The sequence below is a fragment of the Mytilus trossulus genome, unplaced genomic scaffold (assembly GCF_036588685.1).
Source record: "Mytilus trossulus isolate FHL-02 unplaced genomic scaffold, PNRI_Mtr1.1.1.hap1 h1tg000103l__unscaffolded, whole genome shotgun sequence".
Taxonomy (NCBI): Eukaryota; Metazoa; Mollusca; class Bivalvia; order Mytilida; family Mytilidae; genus Mytilus; species Mytilus trossulus.
In genome coordinates, this window is record NW_026963296.1 from 3,110,970 (window position 1) to 3,136,175 (window position 25,206).

The following is a 25,206-nucleotide window of genomic DNA, read 5'->3' on the forward strand; positions in this document are numbered from 1 at the left end:
ACTTGGTAGATTTTTCATATTTGAGCTTGAATCGGATCGTTTTTAATGACTAAATAAGTTAAAATCTTGCACATAAATTAATTGAATTATATGAAATAGCTCCTTTCTAAACTTTCTCATCTCTTTTAATCCAAATAAAAGTAAAGTAAGTATTTTGTTTAAAATTTTTAATGTAGGTATGAAGTTTCCAATGTGGAGCTGTGAAAAATATCGTTAAAAACGGTATTCATCAGATGAAGATGTAAAACTATTATGTATATCTTGAAGACATGTACAGCAGAGTGCAGAAAATTCACATATCAATAGGTCATGGTGGTAGGGAAAAAATGGTAAAGGAGACAAATAGAAAGTATTCAAATGTTTGATATGAAGCTTTAGAACTTTACAAGGGACTTTGCGAGGAATGCCAACTTAAAAAACGTAGAACTGCTAGTAAAGGCATTGCCGTGAAGCCTATAATAAGCAAAGAGTTCAATTCCCGAGGACAGGTTGATTTGATAGACATGCAATCATATAAAAACAATGATTATAGATTTTAAATCGTATATCAAGATCATTTCACAAAATTTGTAATTTTACGCCCACTTACACCAAAGCGTGCATATGAAGTAGCAATGCAAATACTTGATATCTTTCTTCTTTTTGGTGCTCCAAACATTCTTCAAAGTGATAATGGTGTCGAATTCACTGCAAACGTCATAAGTGAGCTTAACAACTTATGGCCAGAATGTAAAATTGTTCATGGTAAACCTCGACACCCCCAGAGTCAGGGCAGCATTGAGCGAGGTAATGCTGATGTCAAGGATATGGTTATCACATGGATGCGAGATAACCATTGTAAAGACTTGAGAAAAACAGAAGTCATCATTCAGCCAAAAACAGAGCTCCATACAAAGCTATGTTTGGGGTAGACCGAAGAGATGGGCTAACATCATCTTATAGCTAAAATTGACAGCAAAGAACATTTGTCAAATTTAGCAAACATGGAGCTAAATATAAATACTGATGACGAAAACACATGCACAACTGATGATGAACAAATGTAGATTTCTGAGCCACAACCTACTGAACCAAAAACTGACATGTGTGTTGTATGTGAAGCAATTGCATTGAATGCAACTTCTTGTTCTTCTTGTAACAAAACTGTACATGTTTTATGTGGAAAATCTATCATAACAGAAGACTTTCTGTCAAAATTAATTTGCTCTATGTGTCATACAGAATTAGTCATTGAAAAAGAATGTGCAAATGCTTCCGAGTCAATGGTAAAACAAGCCAATTGTATGTTGAGTCGGTCTAATAGAGTTTTAGAAAAAGTGGACATTGGATGTAATGTTGTTATTCCTATCCCAGTCGTAGATCGTGGAAAAGGTGATCCCCGAAATATAATGGCTATTGTCAATGGAAAGTCAGAGAACGGCTATCGTCTAGCTACCAAGCATGGCATTCTGTTAGGGTCATACTCTAGAAACCAGTTTAAACCCACTGATTCCTTGTTTTTGAGTCCATCAGCTGTTTCAATTGAAAATTTGATATATTTTCGACAAGCTGTTAAACTCTCTTTCATTTGTGATGGACAAGGATTTTTAAAATGTGGATGTTCTGGAAAAAACAGATGTGAACAAAAGAGGTGTGCCTGTAGAAAAGCAGGACAATTATGTAATAGTAGATATCAATCAAACTTGTCATGTAAAAATAAATAAATTGTGGTTTAAATATCTGTTTATGCCTTTAAGTCATTAACATTATACACTAGTTTAATAGTATTTACTAAACTAATGCATTTCAAAATCATTTGTATATTTTTATAGTAAGAAAAACACATTTCTAATAGCAAGTTAAACTTGTAATCAGGGATTTTACAAAATTCATAGCTTTATTATCAGTGATTTTGTAAAATCCCTAACAATTTTTAGGATTTTACAAAACCACTGAAACTGTAAGTGATTTTACAAAATCACTACTTAGTCCAGTGATTTTACAACATCCCTGATTTTACAATTTCCCTGTAACATATACGTATTGAGTTTTGATTATGATGAAAGTTATCATCAAAATAAGATCAACATAAGAAAAAAATGCCCTGGTGCGGAAAAATTTGTGGTGAATTGATCATACTTCTTCATTTTCTTATTTTAATCAGAGTTTTGAATGTTGTATATTGCCTTAATGATAACAATAAGCCGAACATGCTTCCACGAAAGGACTGCCAAGGTCATTTGGGGGCATGTTTTTTTGTAAATGTTTGATTCCAAATTTCTTGAAAGAGATTTCATCCATTTCAGAAGTGAAGCGAAATAGTTTGTTGCCATTTAAAATGAGGGAAAAAATAAAACAATAATGAAATTAAAAAAAATTAACCATGTTATTTTCTATTAAAGTCGAAAAAAATGTTTGTCCTGAGCACACGAAAATACACGTGCTCCTGCCCACAATCTGATTAAAATACAAATGTACAGATCATCTGTCTCAGCTTTGGCTACAAGGATCTGACAACGCTTCATTTTACTTTCTGTTCTGGTAAATAGTACATCAGCCAATGAAATTTCAGCCTTCATATTTTTGAAGTTGCGGATCAATCCGACAAAACCAGAGAATCCCAATGGTCTTTAAGACAGAAAATAGAATGGAGCGTTTTCAGATCGGCGTAAGCAAAGCTTGAACATACAATATCTATAATTTATTCAGATTGGTGTCTAAATGAACATGAAAAACTGCATTTATTTATTATTTACTGAGACCTGTTAGTCTCTTACAGATAGAAAGTTGTGTTTTAAATTTCAAAAGTGAAGATTTACGGCACTAGTTTTTTAACCTCTTACAGATAGAAAGTTGTGTTTTAAATTTCAAAAGTGAAGATTTACGGCAGTAGTTTTTTAACATTTTTTGTTTATCCTGGAAACTTCAATACATTGCAATGTGTCAGACTATACTCTATAGTAAAGGTCCCATTTTTAGCTCTTAAGAGTTTTGTTGTTTTATTACCTTTTATCTTGATAACTTATCTATAGAAATACCTTTCCTTGCAAAATAGTATAGACAAGAACAGATCTAAAAATAAATAAATTATAGTTTTGGTCATTTCCTTTATTTGGGGGTGGGGACATGTTGTTCAAGTTGCCTACTGTGAAAACGCTTTAAACATTGGGAAACCTAAAAAAATGTAAACACAATACGATAGAGGAAAAGAACTGCTGTTAAATTTGAAACTTATAATTAGGAGGTGGGAGGAAACATTGGAATTTCTCTTATTTTTATTCAAGTCTACACCTTGAAGAAGGAAAAACGATCAAGACCCCCCTCTCCAAAGACATACGCATTTCAACACCCCCCCTAATTGCATTATAGTTTTAAAATTTTGCGTCAGTGGTGGATCTAGAACTTCAAGCGTGGAAGTTGATTGCGACTTCAGGGAACTTAATTTGGATATGCCGGTTATGGTCTAATTGATATTTACCACACCTTCATTCAATATTAGCTTCAGATGAAAAATACTCTGGTAGAAGAAATTGTTGAAACTAAGGATTTAGCGGAACAAGGCGTAAAAATTGATGTCTACAGATGACGAAAACATCGCAATAACATTATACGGCGGCAAATCTATAACTATTAAAAATTAAATACCACCTTTCCAGTCCAAAAATAATAAAATTAAAGGCCCCCTTTATTTCTTCCTATCCCCTCTTTTTGGGTTACAAATGACCGATCTCTTATATGAGCCATTACCCTATCAATGTCCGATGTTTGCCCAGTTTTGGTTTCTTTCTTCAGAAAAGTAATATATAAAGAGAAACTTGAACAGCTAAAATTATCAGGAAGGCAAAATTTACAAAAATGAACATACTGGAAATTCATGTATTAACTGTACCAACATGCCAAGGTTTATCTCCTTTAAAATCTCAACCATTTTCCAAACGATAGATACAGATTTGAGCCGGGTTTATAGTAATTTCATAGAAGCAGATCGGAATCATTTATGACGTAGACAGTACTAATTCTAATCGTAATTATGTTCATTGACCATAACGACGATGATAGCACATCATTTAATGACGTTTCGACATCATAATGAAGTAAACCAAACAACATCATCTAAGGTTACAAGCACATAAAATAATGACACAACTACATCATATAAAGATGCCACAAAACTAGGTTCAACCCACCATTTTTTCATAAAATGCCCTGTACGAAGTCAGGAAAATGGCCATTGTTACCTTATATTATATTTCTGTGTGTGTTACGTTTCGGTGTTGTGTCTCTGTTGTGTCGTAGTTCTCTTATATTTGATACGTTTCCCTCAGTTTTAGTTTGTAACCCGGATTTGTTTTTTTCTAAATCGATTTATGAATTTTGAACAGCGGTATACTAATGTTGTCTTTATTTGTACATAATATAATGGAAAATGCACATCATATAAGTATATTTACACATCTTTTAAGTACATTTGCATATCTGTGTACATCATATAAGTACATTTGCACATCATATAAGGATATTTACACATCATATAAGAATGTGTGCATATCATATAAGAATGTTCGCACATCATATAAGTACATTTGCCCATCATATAAGTATATTTGCACATCATATAAGTATATATGCACATCATATAAGGATGTTTTGGCATCATATAAGGATACTTGCACATACTATAAGGATTTTTGCACATCATATAGAGGTGTTTGTACATCATATAATGACAAGTGCACATCATATGAAGGTAAACGCACATCATATAATGACAAGTGCACATCATATAAAGGTAAACGCACATCATATAATGACAAGTGCACATCATATAAAGGTAAATGCACATCAAATAATGAAAATGGTCATTACAAGACAGTGTTGGAGTTCCATACTATGGACATGTGCATCAGTGCTAATCCATTTATACATTTCTGTCCTATTTTTTTAAGTTAAAAAATGTTCAGAAACCTGAGATTCCTTTTTAAACACTGACATTCTCAACTGCATTGTTACACTTATCGTGCTGACAAACATTACAAAACATTACAAAATGGCAGATGTTTAGAAAGTCTAGCATGTTGTTTTTCTGAATACTTTATTGCTTTGACTTTGGTAAAAGTGGTTTTGAATTTGGCCAAGCACATCGTACTTTTACTTCGAGATTCACTTCTTGTCGAGTATCGAGTTGCGAGTTACAAAAGTCGAGTTGCGAGTGACGAATGTCCAGTTGCGAGTTACGAAATTCGAGTTGCGAGTTACAAAAGTTGAGTTGCGAGTTACAGAATTAGATTTGCGTGAAAATGGGGATAACTATTTTTATTTTTTTGGTGTACCTCTTTAAAATTTTTGAATGACGATTGCTTATAGAATTGTATACAGTATTGTTGATTCGTTTTGTTGTTTGGACTTCATCTGAGTCTCGTGTAAAAAAATGAATGGATTGCTTACACAATCACTACGCGAAGTATGGTTATTTTCTGAAGAAACAGATAGCCTTTTGAAATACAGCGGATGGCTTGTAGTTTAATTATTATTAAATTTCATAGTTAGCACCGTCATATTAAACGTAAAGGGAGATTGCAGCTAAACTATAGTGCATATATGTAAAATACTCCTTCTGCAGATTTAATTAAGAGTTGACTCTTTGGGGCAGCTGCAGAGGCAATATTTGTTAGGGACCCCAAAATTTATTCTTTGGCAGTGACACTCAAAGTTGTGGACGTTTAAGTTATATATGTCTACATTGGCTAGAGGTAAAGGGGGAGGTTGAGCCCTCATAAAACCTGTGTAACCACCACCGCATGTTTGCGTCTATCCTTAGTCAGGAACCTCTTGCCTTATATTTTTTTTTAATTTTGGTTCATCTATATGTTTCGGAGCATATAATGGCGTCAATTTTCTTTATCTAGTGTACATAGTGTTAAGGAGACTGCTCATATAGTATTTGCATATCGTAACTAAACGCATTTATTCTAGTTTTTAGCATAATACCGGTAATGTTCGTCTCGTATAATTTATGAGGGCATGATACAAATAAAATTTAGATTTGAATTATAAGGAATGACTGTAATAAATGTTCTGTCTACTCGAAATAACCTTTAAAATGTGGTGCACACAATTTTTTGAACTTTGGGGGATAGTTGTCTCATTTGCAATCATACCACATCTACTTATTTTAATATTTATACAGTAACAAATATGCACACACTCTTACGGTTTGCATTTAGTAAGTATGTTTAATGGAATGTGCATATTGATAATGCTATGTCACTTATATAATACTTATTATACGGACACAAATTATGTATTTTAAGCAACAAATATTTTTTGTCTTTTTAGTTATTACTACAAACCTGTTGTTATATTTCATTTGCATATGTTAAAAAAATGTTGTCACTGTACGGTTCGTTGTCTTTAGTTTGTTTGATTAGTACTGTTCGTTGTGAATTATTGTACTGGTCATTGTTCTTTTTGACTATTCAAAGTCGATCAGTATGGTAGAAGCATGTATGTTACCACTGCTTGTCAAAATTTCAAATCTATTTCCATGGAAATTCTCCATACAAATTCTATGCTTTATTAAAAGAATATTTACTCCAGTGGTTTTCTTTCGAATCAACAAACAGCTCACTATAAGCAAACTCTACGAATATCTTTAAACGTTCACGATGGTTACCACTAACGAAAATAATGGTACTTCAATATCCTTCAACTTGAAGTGATTTGGTTGGTTGATTGAGAATTGATGAAAGTCCAGTGGCAAATATATCATTCATATTTAGGACAATGAAGTGGTTCGAAGTTAACGGTTTTTTTTCCCTTCTATTGCTGGGTTATTTGTATAACCATGTCCGGCCAATGACTTTTCTTTTTATATCTTAACAGTAATTAAATATATCATTTAAACATGTTTGCTTTCATATTTAAGTCGTGTATACTTTTAACTGTTTTATTTTGTAACTATTATCGAACTCGTGTAAGAGAGGTTTATGTCAGTGAAATCGCAATGTGGTAAAACAAAATAAATATAATATCTTGAAGTCATACATACGGTCTACAAAAATAATCAAAATGTGAAATTTCGAAAATAAAAATAAAAAGTCTTCACTTCAGAATATAGGTACTTGACTTTGTAGATGATAACAAAAAATCAAGACAATTACTATGTGTTACAGTAAACGTATAATCAGTAATACGGTGTCAAAAGAATGCTCGTCATTTATTGATTATTGACATTAAGCAAAAAGAAGTATAAATGAAACACTACTAAGAAGAATCAAGTTTATAATTAGGAGCAGGTTAGATCCATAAACAAACTATATATATACATATGTTGACATAATTTTACATGTCGTTTAGTTGTTTCATGTCCTTGTGTTGTTATCAAATGGATGTATACCCCACATATCTCGTTAAAATCATACTTAATATTCAGGGTTTTAAATACAGATCAGAATCATTATACATTTATGTTCCCAGTTCCCTTGTTATAACAGGAAACCTTAACATCGTTCAAGACCGAGAGTTGAAATCGTTCCTTAATAAAGGACCTAAATATCATTCCCGTCACTTATTAAGTGGAATAAGTGTCGTAACATGATCCACGACTCACTCCGTACTTACGGCTCGAAATGGATAAAACCAGAAAAAGCTGACAAAATATCCTTTAATTTGTTTTTCTTTCCCAAATTCAGTAATGAGCATAGTTGATATTCGTTTTATTAATTTCAAAAAACATTTTACTCCTAACAACAACCATACTATTCATATTTCTCGTATCGACGATAAATTAAAGGAACTCGCAAAGGAATTTGTCTCGGCTTATACATGTAAGGCTGCTTATAATACCATTATTGTATGACGTGAATTTTACATGTTCTGTAAAAGGAAAGAGGGACGGAAGATACCAAAGGGATAGTCAAACTCATAAATCTAAAACAAACTGACAACGCCATGGCTAAAAATGAAAAAAGACAAACAGAAAAACAATAGCACACATGACACAACATAGAAAACTAAAGAATAAACAACACGAACCCCTCCAATAACTAGGGGTGATCTCAGGTGCTCCGGAAGGGTAAGCAGATCCTGCTCCACATGTGGCACCCGTCGTGTTGCTTATGTCATTACAAATCCGGTAAATAGTCTAATTCGGTAGGTCACATTCATGAAAGGGAAATGGATTGTAATTACGACGTAAGGAACATATCCGATATCATTTGTGAAATGGTTATTCCATAACGGTCAACCAATTCGTGATGGCGTCCGTAAAATTTTCGAGGGGATGATTTCAACTTCACCATTTGGAACTCTTGGTTTAATAGCTTCCTTGTAAGCAGCAACCCTCTATCAAGAAAATCATGATAGGAAATGCAAGCACGGGAATATTGTATCAGTTGGGAGATATATACCCCGTATGCAGGTGCTGCTGGAATGTTGCTACTTAGAAATGGAAAGTTCACAATTGGAAAGCTGAAATCACCTCTTTTGTCGTAAAGTTTTGTTTTCAACCGACCCTCATTGTCAATTTCTAGGTGTAAGTCAAGATATGAAGCCGACTTAACTGTATCTGTAGTATCCTTTATCTCTAGTTCGATGGGATAGATTCGTTCCACATAGTCACCAAATTTTGAATTGTTTAGTGAAAGAACATCATCTATATAGCGGAAAGTAGAGTTGAAGGATATTTGTAACTTCTTATCTTTCTTCATAAGAAGTTCCTGCATGAAGTCAGCCTCATAATAATAAAGAAACAAGTCGGCAAGTAGAGGGGCACAGTTTGTTCCCATTGGAATGCCGACAGTCTGTTGAAAAACACGTCCTCCGAACATAACAAGTATGTTGTCAATCAAGAAATCAAGCATCTTGATAATATCAGTTTCAGAGAATTTTTTGTTTGAATCAGAGTGATTTTTTACAAAGTAGGATTTATCCCTCCCTAAGACAAGATACTTGTATCTACGTTGGCCATTCTTTTTTATGAAGCAAAGTAATACCAACTCTTTCAATTTGTTTTTTAGTTTGGAATGTGGAATACTTGTGTAAAGAGTGGAAATCACCAATTCACCAACATTCCAACTAAATCCATTTTCGAAAAATGACATTTGTAACAAACATAAACTTTTAGCTACCTCTTCATAGGCAGACCAAAATGTAATGAAAGTTCCAACTGTGTGCTGGCTTCCGAAGCTGAACATAACATCTTACAAGTAGAGATTTATTTCGTCTTCAGGCAATTGTTCCACTACTAAACTGTCTATTCTACTTACTAGTACACTTGGTACTATCAAAAACCGGATAATAAATTGTTCAAATAAGGCATTTAGAAATAGAGGAACTAATTACTTTTGGAGTGTCAAACATTCGTTGGAAAGACTTGATTCATTGCATGATTATATTGGTGATTTTAATCTGTTCACAATTTCGATTTTCTACACTATATACCTTTTTTCTTGATAATCTCGTTAATAAAAAAGCCACACACCTACTTAACTGGGCATTTAAAAATTCAGAATGCGAATACATATGTTCAAACTCTTAAAGATCATTTTTTAGTAACAACAAACAAAAGAACTATATGTCACTGGATCTGTTTTGATACGATAACTGCCCTTGAAATTTTACTAGATAGAATTATTGTTTGCTAGGGAGATTCCTAATTCCGTCAAGTAATCAGAATTCAAATAGGGATTAACTGTGCACCACTAATTACAGACCTGTTTCTGTATTGTTATGATTAACAACTGATGACTAAATTCAGCCATTAAAGCAATATCCGATAAAAGAAGTTAAAAACACTTTTAGATACTTTGATGATATATTGCCGCTCAATAAATACGACTTCATTTTAAATGCTAATATTAACAGAGAAAACTTCCTCTCCTGGATCTCGATATCTATATCTTTAACAAGACGCTTAATACCAAAATTAACGACAAAGAGATGATGTACATTTCCTATTGTAAATTATCCATTTTTAGATGGTGACGTTCCCTTGTCACCATCTTATTGTGTTGATGTATCTCAACTTGTTCGATTATCTCGTGTTTGTAACGACGTATCTGAGTTCACCGTACTACTGAAAAATTATAACACCATGATTTTCGATATCACAAACTAGTCAAATATTTACTAAATGTTATCATCGGAACAAGGACATCATTCGTAAATATAAATCAACATGCAAACATCTTATACGTTCTGGTATTTCACACATCTAATATTTTATACAAAGCACAAACATGTCGACATTCACCTTAAAAGCTAAACAAACATTTAAACTGAATAATTCAGAAGGGATATATTTACAATACTGTTGTCAAGTCATTTAAGATGGCATATTTTGGTATTACTATTGATTCATTTTTGCGCCTGTCCCAAGTAAGGAGCTTCTTCCCTTTGTTAGTCTTGTATGTTTTTTTTTAATTTTGTTTCATTTACATGTAAATGTTTAACCCTAATAAATCAGTCATTATATACCGGCACTTTTAGTACTCAATCAGCCCTAAACTGAGATACTGGTGTTGTATTTATTCATATTTCATCATATAATTTATCTGGAAAAATCAGATTTGACTGTTATATCATTATAATAAGATCATCTGATTTTTAAATCTTGACTGAGTGTAAAGTTCAACAATTTGTTCAACTGATAAACGACCTATATGTATTATCAATATCAATTTCTGATAAGTTAAACGCACTTATAACAGCTTTAGTCATACAAATAATTTCACGTTTGTCATGTTCTTTGAAAAATTATTCTTCAAAGGACTATTGACCTCCCCCCTAAATATCGAACATCACTAGCAGTCGTTATAAGAGTTCATGAGAAGGTATTTACATTCTTTTTCAAAAATTTTCAAGATGATAAAATAAACAAACACCTGAATTGTACTTGACTAATAAGTTACACAGTGTTAATCACTTACTTTTCTACAGATGTGTATTGCCGCTCTATCGAATACCAATACAGTTCATAACAACCATTTCATGACGGGAACCTCTCATAAATTTCTGTAGGAACAAACAAAAATGCACATCAAAATGACGGAAAAAGTTTATAAATACATCTAAATGTTTTATACCGAGGTTCTGTTATGCCTTTCAATATTTCCTGATGTAATAATAAATTGTGTGCACATGTATCAATATATACGATAACAAACCCTGTTACCATTCAATATTAACGTAGATAAAATGGATCTGTGTTCCCGATTGCGAACATTACACAATTGTTGCTATCGTATTTTTCCTGCTGGTCCGATTGCCATTGCAGTACAAAGTGCTTAAAAACGTCTAAGTACGATTTCCGGTACTAGTGTGTTTGTGTGTTGGTTCATTTGTGTATTATGTATTGTTTTTAAACTAGATATTTGCATGTGATTTGTTCAAATGCACTTTTATTTTATTTTATTTATTACTAAACATTCCTAAAAGTGTTAATAATTAATAGGCACAATTAGTCTTCGATTACACAAAATTTCTATTTTCCCCAAAATTTGATGGTGACGCCATAACATACGCCCATCGATATTCGTTGACTAGGTACAATTAATTTTGTTCACTTATCAATAAAGTGGGACAAAATAGTATGCTATATTTGCGACAAGTCTCATGTATACTAAAAAAGCCTTTTAACTTACCTTATAAGTCTTTTTATATAACCACATCTTGTTGATAATGATCATTCGAAGTTAGAAGGACTAAAACGATTGTTGACACGTGATATTTTCCATACGGGTATGATTATATAATTGGACTTTATTACTTTCGTCAATCTTCGTTATCTACCCCGTTAGATTTATGTATATTTATATATTTCTTTCTAATGACCGGTATAATATATATTATGACACGCACATCTGTCGAACTCTATTCAAATCCTGGTGTCTATAATTAGTGTATTTGCAACTTGCTGAGTCGACGACACTGTAAGTGGATGTTTTCTTTACGAGGTATCAAATGCCAATAGTCAGAATTTATGTCTTGACATGAATCATCATTGATATGGTCATAATTATAAATTTATTATATCAAAACACTAAAACTTTTCTACACTCGGAAAAGATAAGTTGATCTGTGTTTGGCAAAACTTTGCAGAATGTTTCATTCTCAATTCTTTCCTACTTCTTACTCTATTTGGCCTTTTTAACTTTTTTTATTTGAGCGTCACAGATGTGTCAATTTTTAACGTGACCCGCATCTTGCGTTTAACTTGAGCTATTGTATTTTTTTCATATAACAATTAGAATGTTTTGTTTAGGTGTTTTCAAAGCGATATTTTTTAAAAGCTATAAACAATTTGTATTTACGCAAAAGGTTACTAGACTAGACCCTGAACAAAATTTTAATAGCTACATGAGATTTTTCAATATCTATTTTATAAAATGTACAAGGGGAAAATATACACAAATTGAGAAAAAAAAATCAGTGTGTTCTGATGCATTTTTTGTCAAACAATTATTCATGTTAATTAAATATATATTTAGAATCAACTTCAAGTTGCCTCATCAATTAACTTTGATTATTTTTGAAATTAACTGAAAAAAACGTTAGCTTTTCAAAATAATATTGCACCTTGAGTATTATGATCATGATAGTATATAACAAGTCTTAAAGGGTACAACATCACAAAAAAAAAAACCCACAATAAAACGAACAATATGTTATATATTTCGGAAAACAGATATCCTTCCTCGGTAATAGCACGATGTCAAATGAATCATGTCAATTGAAATTTAGATTATCAAAATCTTGAAATTTATACAATTTAAGCGAACGCTGGTACACTTTTAAATGATAATGTATATATTTATATATCTGGGCCACACATTTATTGTTTTCTGTTTAGTATTAAATTAATATTAAGATTTATTTTGTTACATCTCGTGATCAATTTTATTTGGCAATCGCCAATGGCAGTCAGAAGTTGTTTAACCTGATAGTCAAATGCGTTTTGTTTAAATATACTTTTCACTTTTTTTGGTGATTTTGAAAATGTTGGTTGTGCTGTATTTAGACCCTTCAACAACGAAATTTGTTTAACATGCCAAAAAAACAATTGCGGTTTTTATCCAACGCAATCATCGGTTTGAACGTAGTTTTCAATTTAGACTTGTAAATATATATACATATTGTCTGTGACTGTAACACACGGCCAGCGAAAGCTCTATTATTGTAGAGCCCAGGTGGTCGTGTGGTCTAGCGGGACGGCTGCAGTGCAGGCGATTTGATGTCACGATATCACAGTAGCATGGGTTCGAATCCCGGCGAGGGAAGAACCAAAAATTTGCGAAAGCAAATTTACAGATCTAACATTGTTGGGTTGATGTTTAAACGAGTTGTATATACAGCCATGTATCACCATCATTGATGGCGATCCGATGGATACATATGTTGTAGAGTTGTCACTGACTCAGACGTACTTATAAATATAATTATTTTCTGTGACTGTATCTTACAATAATTTGTAGGATCCTTTACTATAGATAATTTAGCTGATCTGTAACAATAACATCTTCATGCCTTATATATCATGTACTGCAGTACGCCGCTAGATTAAAAACTGACGTGGAAAGGTAACACACGGCCAGCGAAAGCTCTATTATTGTAGAGCCCAGGTGATCGTGTGGTCTAGCGGGACGGCTGCAGTGCAGACGAGTTGTATACATAGTATAAAATTGAGAATGGAAATGGGGAATTTGTCAAAGAGACAACCCGACCAAATAAAAAAACAACAGCAGAAGATCACCAACAGGTCTTCAATGTAGCGAGAAATTCCCGCACCCGGAGGCGTCCTTCAGCTGGCCCCTAAACAAACATATACTAGTTCAGTGATAATGAACGCCATACTCATTTCCACATTGTACACAAGAAACTAAAATTAAAATAATACAAGACTAACAAAGGCCAGAGGCTCCTGACTTGGGACAGGCGCAAAAATGCGGCGGGGTTAAACATGTTTGTGATATAGATATATATATATATATCAGTCTAAAATTTGCACAACGGTGAAATATATATATATATAAGTACGTCTGAGTCAGTGACAACTCTACTACAGATTTATCCATCGGATCACCAGCAATGAGGGTGATACATGGCTGTGTACATTATGTATATACAACTCGTCTAAACATCAATCCAACAATGTTAGATCTGTAAATTTGCTTTCGCAATATTTACAGAAAAAATTCCAACTCATTTTCTTCATTTTTTTTATTTTGCTCTAAAGCAACGTATTTTAATTGGTCTTTCATTTGCATTCATTCTAGCGCCAATATGAACTCGTTTGTATAAATAACGAACGTCTTTCAAATCTTCTTTTACGCCTAGTATCGTTCACGAGTTTTCATTTCTTTTCGCTTGTTTCAGCTGAATCAGACTTTGTCTAGTCATTGGCAGTTATATGGCATCCGTCAATTAGCATTTCTTATTTCTTAAAAATGGCGAACTCTTTTTTTTTCACCTGCTGTGACATTTATTGTCTATTAATGTTTTTAAAGAATTTACATATAGTCTTAAAGTACTACTTCACAATGGCAGAATACGGGAAAAATAAATAATACAATATATTTTGAAAATGCCAATGACAACAGTAGACCACTTCTTTCAAGTTATTTCTTACACACGTATATTTGCCGATCCTTTTTGAAATTCGTTTGTTGTGATAAAACTAACTGAAATAATAAAAGTGTACAGCTTTGCTTTAAACCAATGCTAACAATTTGACAGATTTATTGATGACAACAGCATAGTTATTGATAAGACAATTAAGATAAAATGTTCGTCATTCTTTGGTATATGATAAGTCCCTGTCGTTAAAGTTGAGAATGCGAATGATAGGTTTATCAACATTCCAGCTGTGAATAGATCCTTCTCAATTGACTTGTGTTATCAAAGGAATAATCTAGTAAGTGTAAATCGTGTTGACAAAGTGAAGTGATCATATTATCTCCGTTGTTTATTCCGATTAAAACAGCTTAAAAAAGTATGAGTAGAACAATGCGAGACAATGTTCAAATCTTGTAAATTTGTTTGAATGAATTTGGCTTTTTAAGGTACTTTCTTCATATAGCTTTTTAACTGTATTTGTTCTTACTCATCATTGGCTTTCTTAATTTTTTTCTATCAGCGATCCTGATAAAGTTATATTCAGTACGCGCTTTGAGCACATTATTTTAAAAACGCTTTGCTTTCATTCTTTTTAAATGAATAAATAAAGTTAAGAAAATTATTTAAAAAGTTGGCATTTCATTAAATCCTTTGGAAAGTATGTAATTAAGTAGCTGTCTGCCTAAGAATCATGCAAACAGTGGCATACTGATGATCTCAGATTTTGATAAAAATTTGCATAACACTTCATATTGATGGTCTAAGTTAGCATTCAAAATAAAACTTTCGTCAGTCTTTCGTTGCTAGGCAAAATGAAGCCATTTAGTTTCCATAGCAACTTCGTTTGAAATTTTGGGCAAAATCAGAAAAGTCACCAATTTTTAAGTTAGATTAGAAAAAAAAATTCATGCTTTAGGTAAAAATGTAATTTATTACATGAAAGATACATATAAGCATAATACATTAGGCATATATCATAGACAGATATTCTCAAAAAAAAATTTGACTGCTAGCCAAGCATTACATAGTTTTGATTCTTAGAATTTATTGACAATTTTGAAATTTTATAACATATTCATTGATGTTTTTCTCAAGTTATCTGAAAGATCATTTAATATCATGCATATGTCAACAACTATTGGTACTTTGACTTTATAAAACAAAATTCAAATGAGTCGGAAACATACAGGGTTGCCGTTGCTAGGCAACAATAAAATGGTCCATTTTTCAAGTTATTGGAAACAGAACCATACAAAACATACATTTATTACATACTTAAATTTAAAATATGTCTTAATATCTTATCAATTCACATTTCCATATTCACTATGTAATGTTTAAAGAGTAAATGAACTATTTAAAATTTCCTCAGTCACCATAGTAACCAAATTTTCCATAGCAACATAACAAAAAAATGGGATTTTTTTTCATCATTTTTCTAGCCCAAAAAACAACAATTTTAATATTTTTTGGCACATGATTTTACTTATCAAGTCTTTTGACAATCTGTTTTTCATCTGCATTGTATTAACTTATTGTTTGCAATATCAGATGACCCCTATTTATTTGGAACAATTTCCACAATTTATCAACATTTTATTTTTTTGTGTTTAACTTTTCCTTTCTGAAACCCCTATTCTTCCATTCATTTTTTTTTTAAATAGAATATAAAAAGTGTCCAGACTGAAAACTCAATAGTTATATGACAAAGACATTGACTTTTCATTTATAAGGCAATATTAGCAAGAATTCTCTTTAAAAAGGGGGGTTATTTTGCCAATTATTTTGATTTGTTTAGATTTTGATATTCTTTCATAATATACTTGTAGTCTCTTAAAGTTAGAATCAAATCATGGGCAGTACATGTAGTAACTTTCTACAAAGCCTAGAAAAATGCATACTAATTATATGTATAATTTAATCTATTTGAAGTCATTTTTTTTTATTTACTTGGAGCCAAAACAAATTTCAGTTTTAACTTTGCAAATTTTGCCATCTGTACATAAAAATATCAATGACAAAAATATTTTCAGTACTTTATTTACTTATACAAACATGCAGTCACAATACATTTAATTCTCTATAAACAAGAACTGAATTTACAAGGACATTGTATAGACTGTAAAAAGTAATCACTAGCTCTGACCACACTTGTTGTCACTATCTTTACTGTAATTTTGCACATTTTATCCTTATATGTCTAAATTAATTTAATATTAGTTTTCCGGTTTTTCTGCATGTGCATAATAAATGATTGTAAATGAGAATAATATTACTAACCCTATATATATATATATATATATACAACTAGTCTAAACATCAACCCAACAATGTTAGATCTGTAAATTTGCTTTCGCAAATTTTTGGTTCTTCCCTCGCCGGGATTCGAACCCATGCTACTGTGATATCGTGACACCAAATCGCCTGCACTGCAGCCGTCCCGCTAGACCACACGACCACCTGGGCTCTCAAAAAAAGAGCTTTCGGTGGCCATATGTTACCTTTCCACGTCAGTTTTAATCTAGCGGCGTACTACAGTACATGATATATAAGGCATGAAGATGTTATTGTTACAGATCAGCTAAATTATCTATAGTAAAGGATCCTACAAATTAATGTAAGATACAGTCACAGAAAATAATTATATTCATAAGTACGTCTGAGTCAGTGACAACCCTACAACAGATGTATCCATCGGATCGCCATCAATGATGGTGATACATGGCTGTGTACATAATGTATATACAACTCGTCTAAACATCAACCCAACAATGTTAGATCTGTAAATTTGCTTTCGCAAATTTTTGGTTCTTCCCTCGCCGGGATTCGAACCCATGCTACTGTGATATCGTGACACCAAATCGCCTGCACTGCAGCCGTCCCGCTAGACCACACGACCACCTGGGCTCTCAAAAAAAGAGCTTTCGGTGGCCATATGTTACCTTTCCACGTCAGTTTTAATCTAGCGGCGTACTACAGTACATGATATATAAGGCATGAAGATGTTATTGTTACAGATCAGCTAAATTATCTATAGTAAAGGATCCTACAAATTAATGTAAGATACAGTCACAGAAAATAATTATATTCATAAGTACGTCTGAGTCAGTGACAACCCTACAACAGATGTATCCATCGGATCGCCAGCAATGATGGTGATACATGGCTGTGTACATAATGTATATACAACTCGTCTAAACATCAACCCAACAATGTTAGATCTGTAAATTTGCTTTCGCAAATTTTTGGTTCTTCCCTCGCCGGGATTCGAACCCATGCTACTGTGATATCGTGACACCAAATCGCCTGCACTGCAGCCGTCCCGCTAGACCACATATATATATATATATAGAATAACCATTCCTTGTCTAAAAATATAAAATTTATTGGTACAAGGATTAGAAACAGGAAGGCTTTCCTGAGAATTTCTATCCTGTTTCGAGCTGAGTAAAAATACAATTTATATCGTAAGACAATGTATGGTTATTCTCTATATACAAATGTACTGCAACTCTTAAATTTCTTACAAAAGAAATATTTTGGGTAAAAACCAATATTTTGAATTTGAAGCGAATGACGTCAAGATTCCGTGAACCTGTATTACTTAATGACTTCATCAATAAAACTCTATGGAAACACATTGTCAGCGTCACAAAGAAGGTGATATACCTTCAGTGACAGTATATCACACAAAAATATACTGCCAATGCATTTTGACTGCTCAAATAAAAGGCTTGCAGTATAAATAAATATATGGTTTACAATGACAAAATTTGTTGTCAACTTATTGTATTCAAAAATGAATTTAGCTATATCATATGATAATTATGTTCTTATAAAAACAATGTGTTAAAAACAATTGTTAACTTAAAAAAAGAAGTGTGTTCAGTATAAATGACACAACTAACACAAATTACACAGTACTATTAAAATAATCATTGTTAGATTAAAGCTGTTATTTCTTCTATGGCTTCAAACCTCTCGATAAGAGCTACCGCACTAGCATTTAAATATTCACTGTTGCAAAACTTGTTGGTACCATTCTCTAGTGCAACTCTCATATTTCTTGCTACAGTGCCAGCATTCATCTTGTTCCCACTCTTTTCACCATCTTCAAATATTGACTTTAGATATAATTTAACTTTGTCTGAAAATCTCACATGCTTCCTTTCTTTTTTTAAGGCCCAACCTTGTTGTTCTTTGGCTATATCTTGTGAGATATTTGGTTGAGAAGCATCAGTTCGATTAAAATTCAATATTTCAGACAAGTTTATACAAGCATCATACCATCTGAGCTTAATCTTGTCATAAGTTGACATTTGTTGTAGATCATAGTTGTGATCACCAATCAAACAATGCATATGCATATCCATAAATGAGGTAAAGGTCTGAACACAACATTCTTGACAACTGAAACCATCACCTGCAGAACTCTGCTTTATGGATCCTTCCACCTTCATTGGAGGTTTAAAATCAGCTATCACTTTCAATGACCTGAAAAAAGTTTATAAAATTCAAATTCATCTTTTTATAAAAATAAATCATGATTATACATGTATGTATTTTAATAAAACATGATTGTGTGAACAGAAACATGACCAATATGGTCTCAAGTCAATTATTGCTATTTATCATATTGGTTTTTGTTTTAACAGTTGTTATTATATGAAACTTCACATATATATAATGTCAAACTATCTAAACAGAATGATTTTTGTCAATAGTTTAAGGTTGTACTGTGACATGTAACTGCTTACATCAACACCATTATCATCATTTGGTAGATTGTGGATAGTGGTCCATGAATTGATTTTGTGTCATGAATTTTTATACCCAAATCCATTCTTTTGAATTACTAATTCACTTAAAATGGGGACCCATTGTTTTCATGCTATAAAACACCATAGACAAATAATCTATTATCCAAATCAATGTCAGGATAGGCATATTTGCTAGGCAGCTGAAACAACATATACCATGCAAAATATTATTATGTTTAGTAAATTGTACCAACCTTTCATCTTGACTATTCATTTGTCCCTGGACAGATATATTTCTCCCTTGGCCAATACCATATGCTTTCCACATAGTTATTTGCATATTTTCCTGAAACTCTATATTGGATATTTTGGAGATTCCTTTAATAAGACCAGTTGCTCTATGATCATCCAAAGTATTTGTGATTTCCAATTACTTTTTAGTCGATTTTGTTGAATTTTTTTTTAACGTCAGTTTTATCCATTTTGAATTGTTAATTGACCTTTTAAGAACATTAACCAATAATGTAAACCTATTGTTTCTCAGTCATTTGTCAGAAGAAACATACGGTGAACCGAAACAAATGATAGTAATTGAAACAGTAAATAGTTATCAAAGCTACCAGGATTATAATTTAATACGCCAGACACGCGTTTCGTCTACATCAGACTCATCAGTGACGCTCATATCGAAATATTTATAAAGCCAAACAAGTACAAAGTTGAAGAGCATTGAGGATCCAAAAATTCCAAAAAGTTTTTAAAATTATTGATTACACCGTAATGTTCGGTTTCACTAAAGAAACATACAGGAAAAAACGAAACAAATAATGATTAATATTTTGAGTAGTCCAACGAAACAGTTAACACTTACTTAAAATTAATGTTTACACAATTTTATTCGGAAATCATTGTTGACATCCTGAGTAAAAACGTTATCTGAAATATAACGGTATACTTTTGTCACGATTATGACAACATAATGTTTACATATACGGGTTGTAAGATAAAATTTACTTCATTCTTGCGTTTGTGATAAGACATTTTTGTTTAATTTGAGAATTATCATAGTTTCAACTGTATAAATCTTCTCTATCAAAGGAGCAGTTGTATCGAATGAATTATAAAATTGAGATGGTCACGTGATGTAATGTCATATCTATGTTGAGTGCTACTTCTCGTAATATTGGTAAATGGTACAACATTGATTTAAATTGTCCATACTATTGCTTTAGTCCAATTTTGTCAATGTCAGATTTAAAAATATGTTTAACTTGAGTTTCTTTCAAACGAAGCACCAATGTCTCCTCTACAACACCTATATAGTTTTGGGCCTATGGATTCTCTTTAGATTGATTCAAAATCTAATAGCATTACATTTCCTCAATAATCTCATTTTGGCAATTTCAGTTTGCAATCCTAACTACCGTTTTTCGTACGTACACTATATACCGTTTCTGTTGACAGACCGTAGCCTCCCTAATTAATGGAACTTTCTTCTAGTATACTCATTGCAAACGCAGATAAACCAAATGACGCCATTGAAGAGGTGCATGTTTAGTAGGTAATATTTTTTTTGCGTATATGGGTACATCGGCAGACCCTAAAAAGAAATAAAACAATACCAGTAACATCATATTTTATCAAAGTATTTATCTGGAGAAAACACAGATTTGACCCTCATACAATTATAATATGATCATCTGATGTTTAATTCTCGACTAAGTGTAAAGTTCAACAATTGATTCAACTGGTAAATGACCTACATGTTAATCGATATCATATTCTGACGCACTTATAACAGCTTAAGTTATGCAAATAATTTCACGATCGTCATGATTTTAGAAAAATGATTCTTCAGTGGACTCCTCCTCTTCCCTGAGTATCAAACAGCACTAGCAGTCGTTATAAGTGTTCATGAGTAGGTATTGACAATCTTTATCAATACTTCTCAAGATGAAAAATAAACAAAGTCCTTGATTGTAATTGATTAACAAGTTACACAGTGTTATTATTTACGTTGGTACAGATGTCTAGTGTCACTTTATTGAATACCAAAAACAGTTCATAACAATCATTTCATGACGGGAACCTCTTATTCATTTCTGTAGGAACAAACAAAAATGCACATCAAAATGAAGGAAAACAAATTAAATTTCTTAACATTTCAAGGATTTATTCCTAGGCACTGTAATGCCTGATAATATTTCCAGATGTACGGGTGAATCATGAATCCAGATTACATGCTGTGTACAGTTAAGCTAGTGTTTTAATGTTTACAGTAAAACAACTATCGTAGATAACCTGGATTTGTATTCCCGATTGCGAAATAGAAACAATTGTTGCTATCTTATTTTCCTTTTGATCCGATTGCCGGTGCAGAACGCTGATCATGATACAGTCTGTTTTCATTTACGACAGTTTAATTTCTTTGTTTAACCTATTAAACCTGCTGAATCAATTTGTTGGTGTGTTCGTGTGTTATATGTGTAGTTTGTAAACAATATATTTATTGTATCGATATTTTGATTAGTAATACGATCAGTGAAAAAAAGGTTCTGAAAAATAATCAGGTTTTGCTTAACTTATGGCGAGGTGTATATATAATTGCCTGTTGTTTATTCAAAAGCGTTCTATCTGGTTTACTATTACTCATTTAATACTTAATAGAGATCAAAGGTACCAGGATTATACTTTAGTTCGCGAGACGTGTATTTCGTCTACGTAAGACTCATCAGTGACGCTCATATCAACATATTTTTAAAGCCAAACAAGTACAACGTTGAAGAGCATTCAGGATCCAAAATTCCAAAAAGTTGTGCTTAATACGTCTGAGGTAATTTATTCCTTGGATAAAAAAATCCTTAGTTTTTCGAAAAATTAAAAGTTTGGTAAACAGGAAATTCATAAAAATATTTGTTATAAGTATTCGATGATACACAGTGACACCATGAAAGACACCGCAGATTTTTTGAACATAAACTACTTTTAAGTTTTTCTTTTACAGGAATATCTACTCTTCAACAACACATAATTATATAGACTTTTAAAAATATCTTTAAATTGATTCAATTTAATAGTATTGTCTTAGTCTTCTCCTTCTCATTTTGTCAATCTAAGTTTATCACCCTCTTCAGATTTTAGAACACATACTACAATAAAAACAACCGACTTTCCTCCGAATTTTCTCAATGCAAACGAAGATAAATTGAATGACGCCCTTAAAGAGGTGCATGTTAAGAAGGGAGACTAATTGAAAACGTTTGAGGATAGATTGGCACCAAACGTACGGCAAAAATACCAGGAAAATAATTCTTGATCATATTATTTGTCTGGAGAAAAATACTGATTGTATTATTTGGAATGTTTCCACTTCGTAATTTTTATTTGTTTCATATATCCCTAGTTATATAAATGTATAATTATATATGTGTATATAATTGATGGTAAGTAACGTGCTCACAGAAGAGTCTTGTTGAGATGATTCTTGCGTCTGTCGCACAAAATGTCAGTCTCCTGGTATCTTGGAGTTCATATACAACCAATCAGTCAAAGCCACTGCTTGTTGAGCTCCCCCCCCCCCCCCCCGAGGCTATTAACAGCCAAGTAGTCAGGACTTCTGTCTTGTCATGAATCATCGTTGATATTATCATAATTATAACTCAACTGTTTACGAAATACTTACTATGGAAAAGATAACCGCAGCTGTAATTTGCTTAATTTTTAAGAATTGTTAGTTCTCAATTTTCTTTCTTTGCGTATTTTGTTTTGTCCTTTTACTGTTTTTTTTTAATTTGTGTTTGTCTTTCTTTAACGAAACGCGCATCTGATGTACGTCTCGAGTTATTTTTTAAAATATAAAAGGTAACATGCTTTGTTTATTTTCAAGTCAATATATAGACAAACCTTGTATCTGTCGAATCAAACTATACTCCTTGCATCTCTGATAAGTTTTAATTTTATTTAATTATTCATAAATATATTTAAGATTATTTAAACTTTTTTGGCCCAAAAGGGGTCTTACTGAACCTTCTCCTTTGATCCGACTGTCATACAAGTGAGAGGTTTAGCGCTATAAAACCAGGTTCGATCCACCATTTCCTACTTTTGAAAAAGCCTGTATCAAGTCAGGGCTATGACAGTTGTTGTCAATTCGTTTAATGTGTTTTATCCTTTTTTTTCATTTGATTAGAGACTCCCCGTTTTTAATTCTCCTCGGGAGTTCAGTATTTTTGTGATTTTACGTTATACATTTTCCGACGTCAGACACGCGACGCAATGGTTGTGTTTTTTAATTTGATAGATGCTTTTTGTGCTTTTTATAAACACAATTGTTTGTTTTGAGATTTAACACAGTGATGACTGCTATACCCATATTTTGACTTTTTTTATTTATCATCAGATCATGTCTGTGTTTTTCACGCATCGTTGTAAATATAACAAAATGTGATGCGACTGTCATATTTGTGATATACATGTATACATCAACGGTACCAGGATAATTTTGATACGCCAGACGCGCGTTTCGTCTATATAAGACTCACCAGTGACGCTCAGATCAAAATAGTTATAAAGCCAAACAAGTAAAAAATTGAAGAGCATTGAGGACCCAAAATTTTCAAAAAGTTGTGCAAACGGTTAAGGTAATATATTCCTGGAATAAGAAAATTCTTAAGTTTTCGAAAAATTCAAAGTTTTGAAACAGGAAATTATAAAAAAAATACTTTATAATTGATTTTCATGTCAACACCGAAGTTTATGTTTAGCGCTGTAAAACAAGGTTCAATCCACCATTTCTACATTTGATAATGCCTGTACCAAGTCAGGAATATGACAGTTGTTGTCCGTTCGTTTGATATGTTTTGTCATATGATTTTGCCATTTGATTAGGAACTTTCCGATTGAATTTTCCTCGGAGTGCAGTATTTTTGCGATTTTACTTTTATTGAATAGTAGTATATTGGAAAGTTTTTAACCCCTTTTTCAATAGAAAATTGGTAAGGCAAGGGTTGGAGCGCCTTCAAACTAGACTAACCGGGCAAATTCTGTATGAGTCTGTCTCAAGTCATGACCATATAGCACAGTGGTTGTCGTTTGTTTCTATATATATTATATTTTTGGTATTATTTTGTACATAAAATCTGGCCATTGTGATTTTCGTTTGAATTGTTGTACTTTTTTGCATTTATGAAGACGGCTGGTTCAGTGGTATGTGTATTACTCATTGTTGAAGAGCAAACGATGTTTCAGTCGGTCTCTTGTGGAGAGTGATGGAATACCTCTGAAATTGTGGTACGTTGCAAGGGAAAACAAGGTTATGCATGTATTTGTTTGTTTTCACATTACATTTCGTTTAAAAATAACACATAGACCAAATTCAGCCTGAACGTGTTTTGAGGCATACCTATTCTTTGGTGTAAATTTAAGGGTTACCAAGACCGACCCCATAAAATCCATAAGGCAATAAAATTCCAGATTGTTCAAAAGTACATATATTTTGTCCTGAATGTTTGATATGCAATTTGTAATACTAATAGTTAGGTACTGTTAGCTCATTAGTTGTAATCACATGTTACTTTAATTTATCGACAGTATTAAATATTAACCATTATATCTTTTAAATAATAATCATACATTATACTGAATACATTTTTTGCAATGAATATTTTTAATTCTAACTGCTTATACATTCATCTTTACTGTGTAAACATAATGACTAATAATGTGATTAACTACATCCAAATAAATGTTTAATATATCCAGCTTACATACAAACAGTAGATTTGGTTTGTTTTCTAATTGACAGTTTATAATGGTAGGGCTCCAGCACGTAAAAGAGAGACAAAGCATGCCAGAG

The 25,206-nt window shown here is 32.3% G+C and overlaps 3 protein-coding genes across 3 annotated transcripts; 2 read left to right on the top strand and 1 right to left on the bottom strand.

Annotated features, from left to right (window-relative positions):
- Positions 1-614: 614 nt before the first annotated feature.
- Positions 615-911, top strand: LOC134699915 (KRAB-A domain-containing protein 2-like). Its single transcript, XM_063561312.1, has one exon. The coding sequence runs from the start codon at positions 615-617 to the stop codon at positions 909-911; it is 297 nt and encodes a 98-aa protein (XP_063417382.1).
- A 297-nt stretch (positions 912-1,208) lies between these two features.
- On the top strand, positions 1,209-1,703 carry LOC134699916 (uncharacterized). Its single transcript, XM_063561313.1, has one exon. The coding sequence runs from the start codon at positions 1,209-1,211 to the stop codon at positions 1,701-1,703; it is 495 nt and encodes a 164-aa protein (XP_063417383.1).
- A 16,830-nt stretch (positions 1,704-18,533) lies between these two features.
- LOC134699917 (uncharacterized) lies at positions 18,534-19,680 on the bottom strand. The gene is made up of 2 exons (XM_063561314.1): positions 19,607-19,680; positions 18,534-19,086 (listed from the first exon to the last, which is right to left on the bottom strand). The coding sequence occupies exons 1-2, from the start codon at positions 19,678-19,680 to the stop codon at positions 18,534-18,536; spliced, it is 627 nt and encodes a 208-aa protein (XP_063417384.1).
- Positions 19,681-25,206: the final 5,526 nt, after the last annotated feature.

What these genes read in the sequence shown, in the direction of transcription:
- LOC134699916 (XM_063561313.1), top strand. Translation starts at nt 1,209, where the DNA reads ATGTGTCATACAGAATTAGTCATTGAAAAAGAATGTGCAAATGCTTCC.
- LOC134699917 (XM_063561314.1), bottom strand. Translation starts at nt 19,680, where the DNA reads ATGTGGAAAGCATATGGTATTGGCCAAGGGAGAAATATATCTGTCCAG. An exon ending in ATGAATAGTCAAGATGAAAG is followed by an intron (nt 19,087 to 19,606) that starts GTTGGTACAATT and finishes AACTTTTTTCAG; the next exon opens with GTCATTGAAAGTGATAGCTG.
- LOC134699915 (XM_063561312.1), top strand. Translation starts at nt 615, where the DNA reads ATGCAAATACTTGATATCTTTCTTCTTTTTGGTGCTCCAAACATTCTT.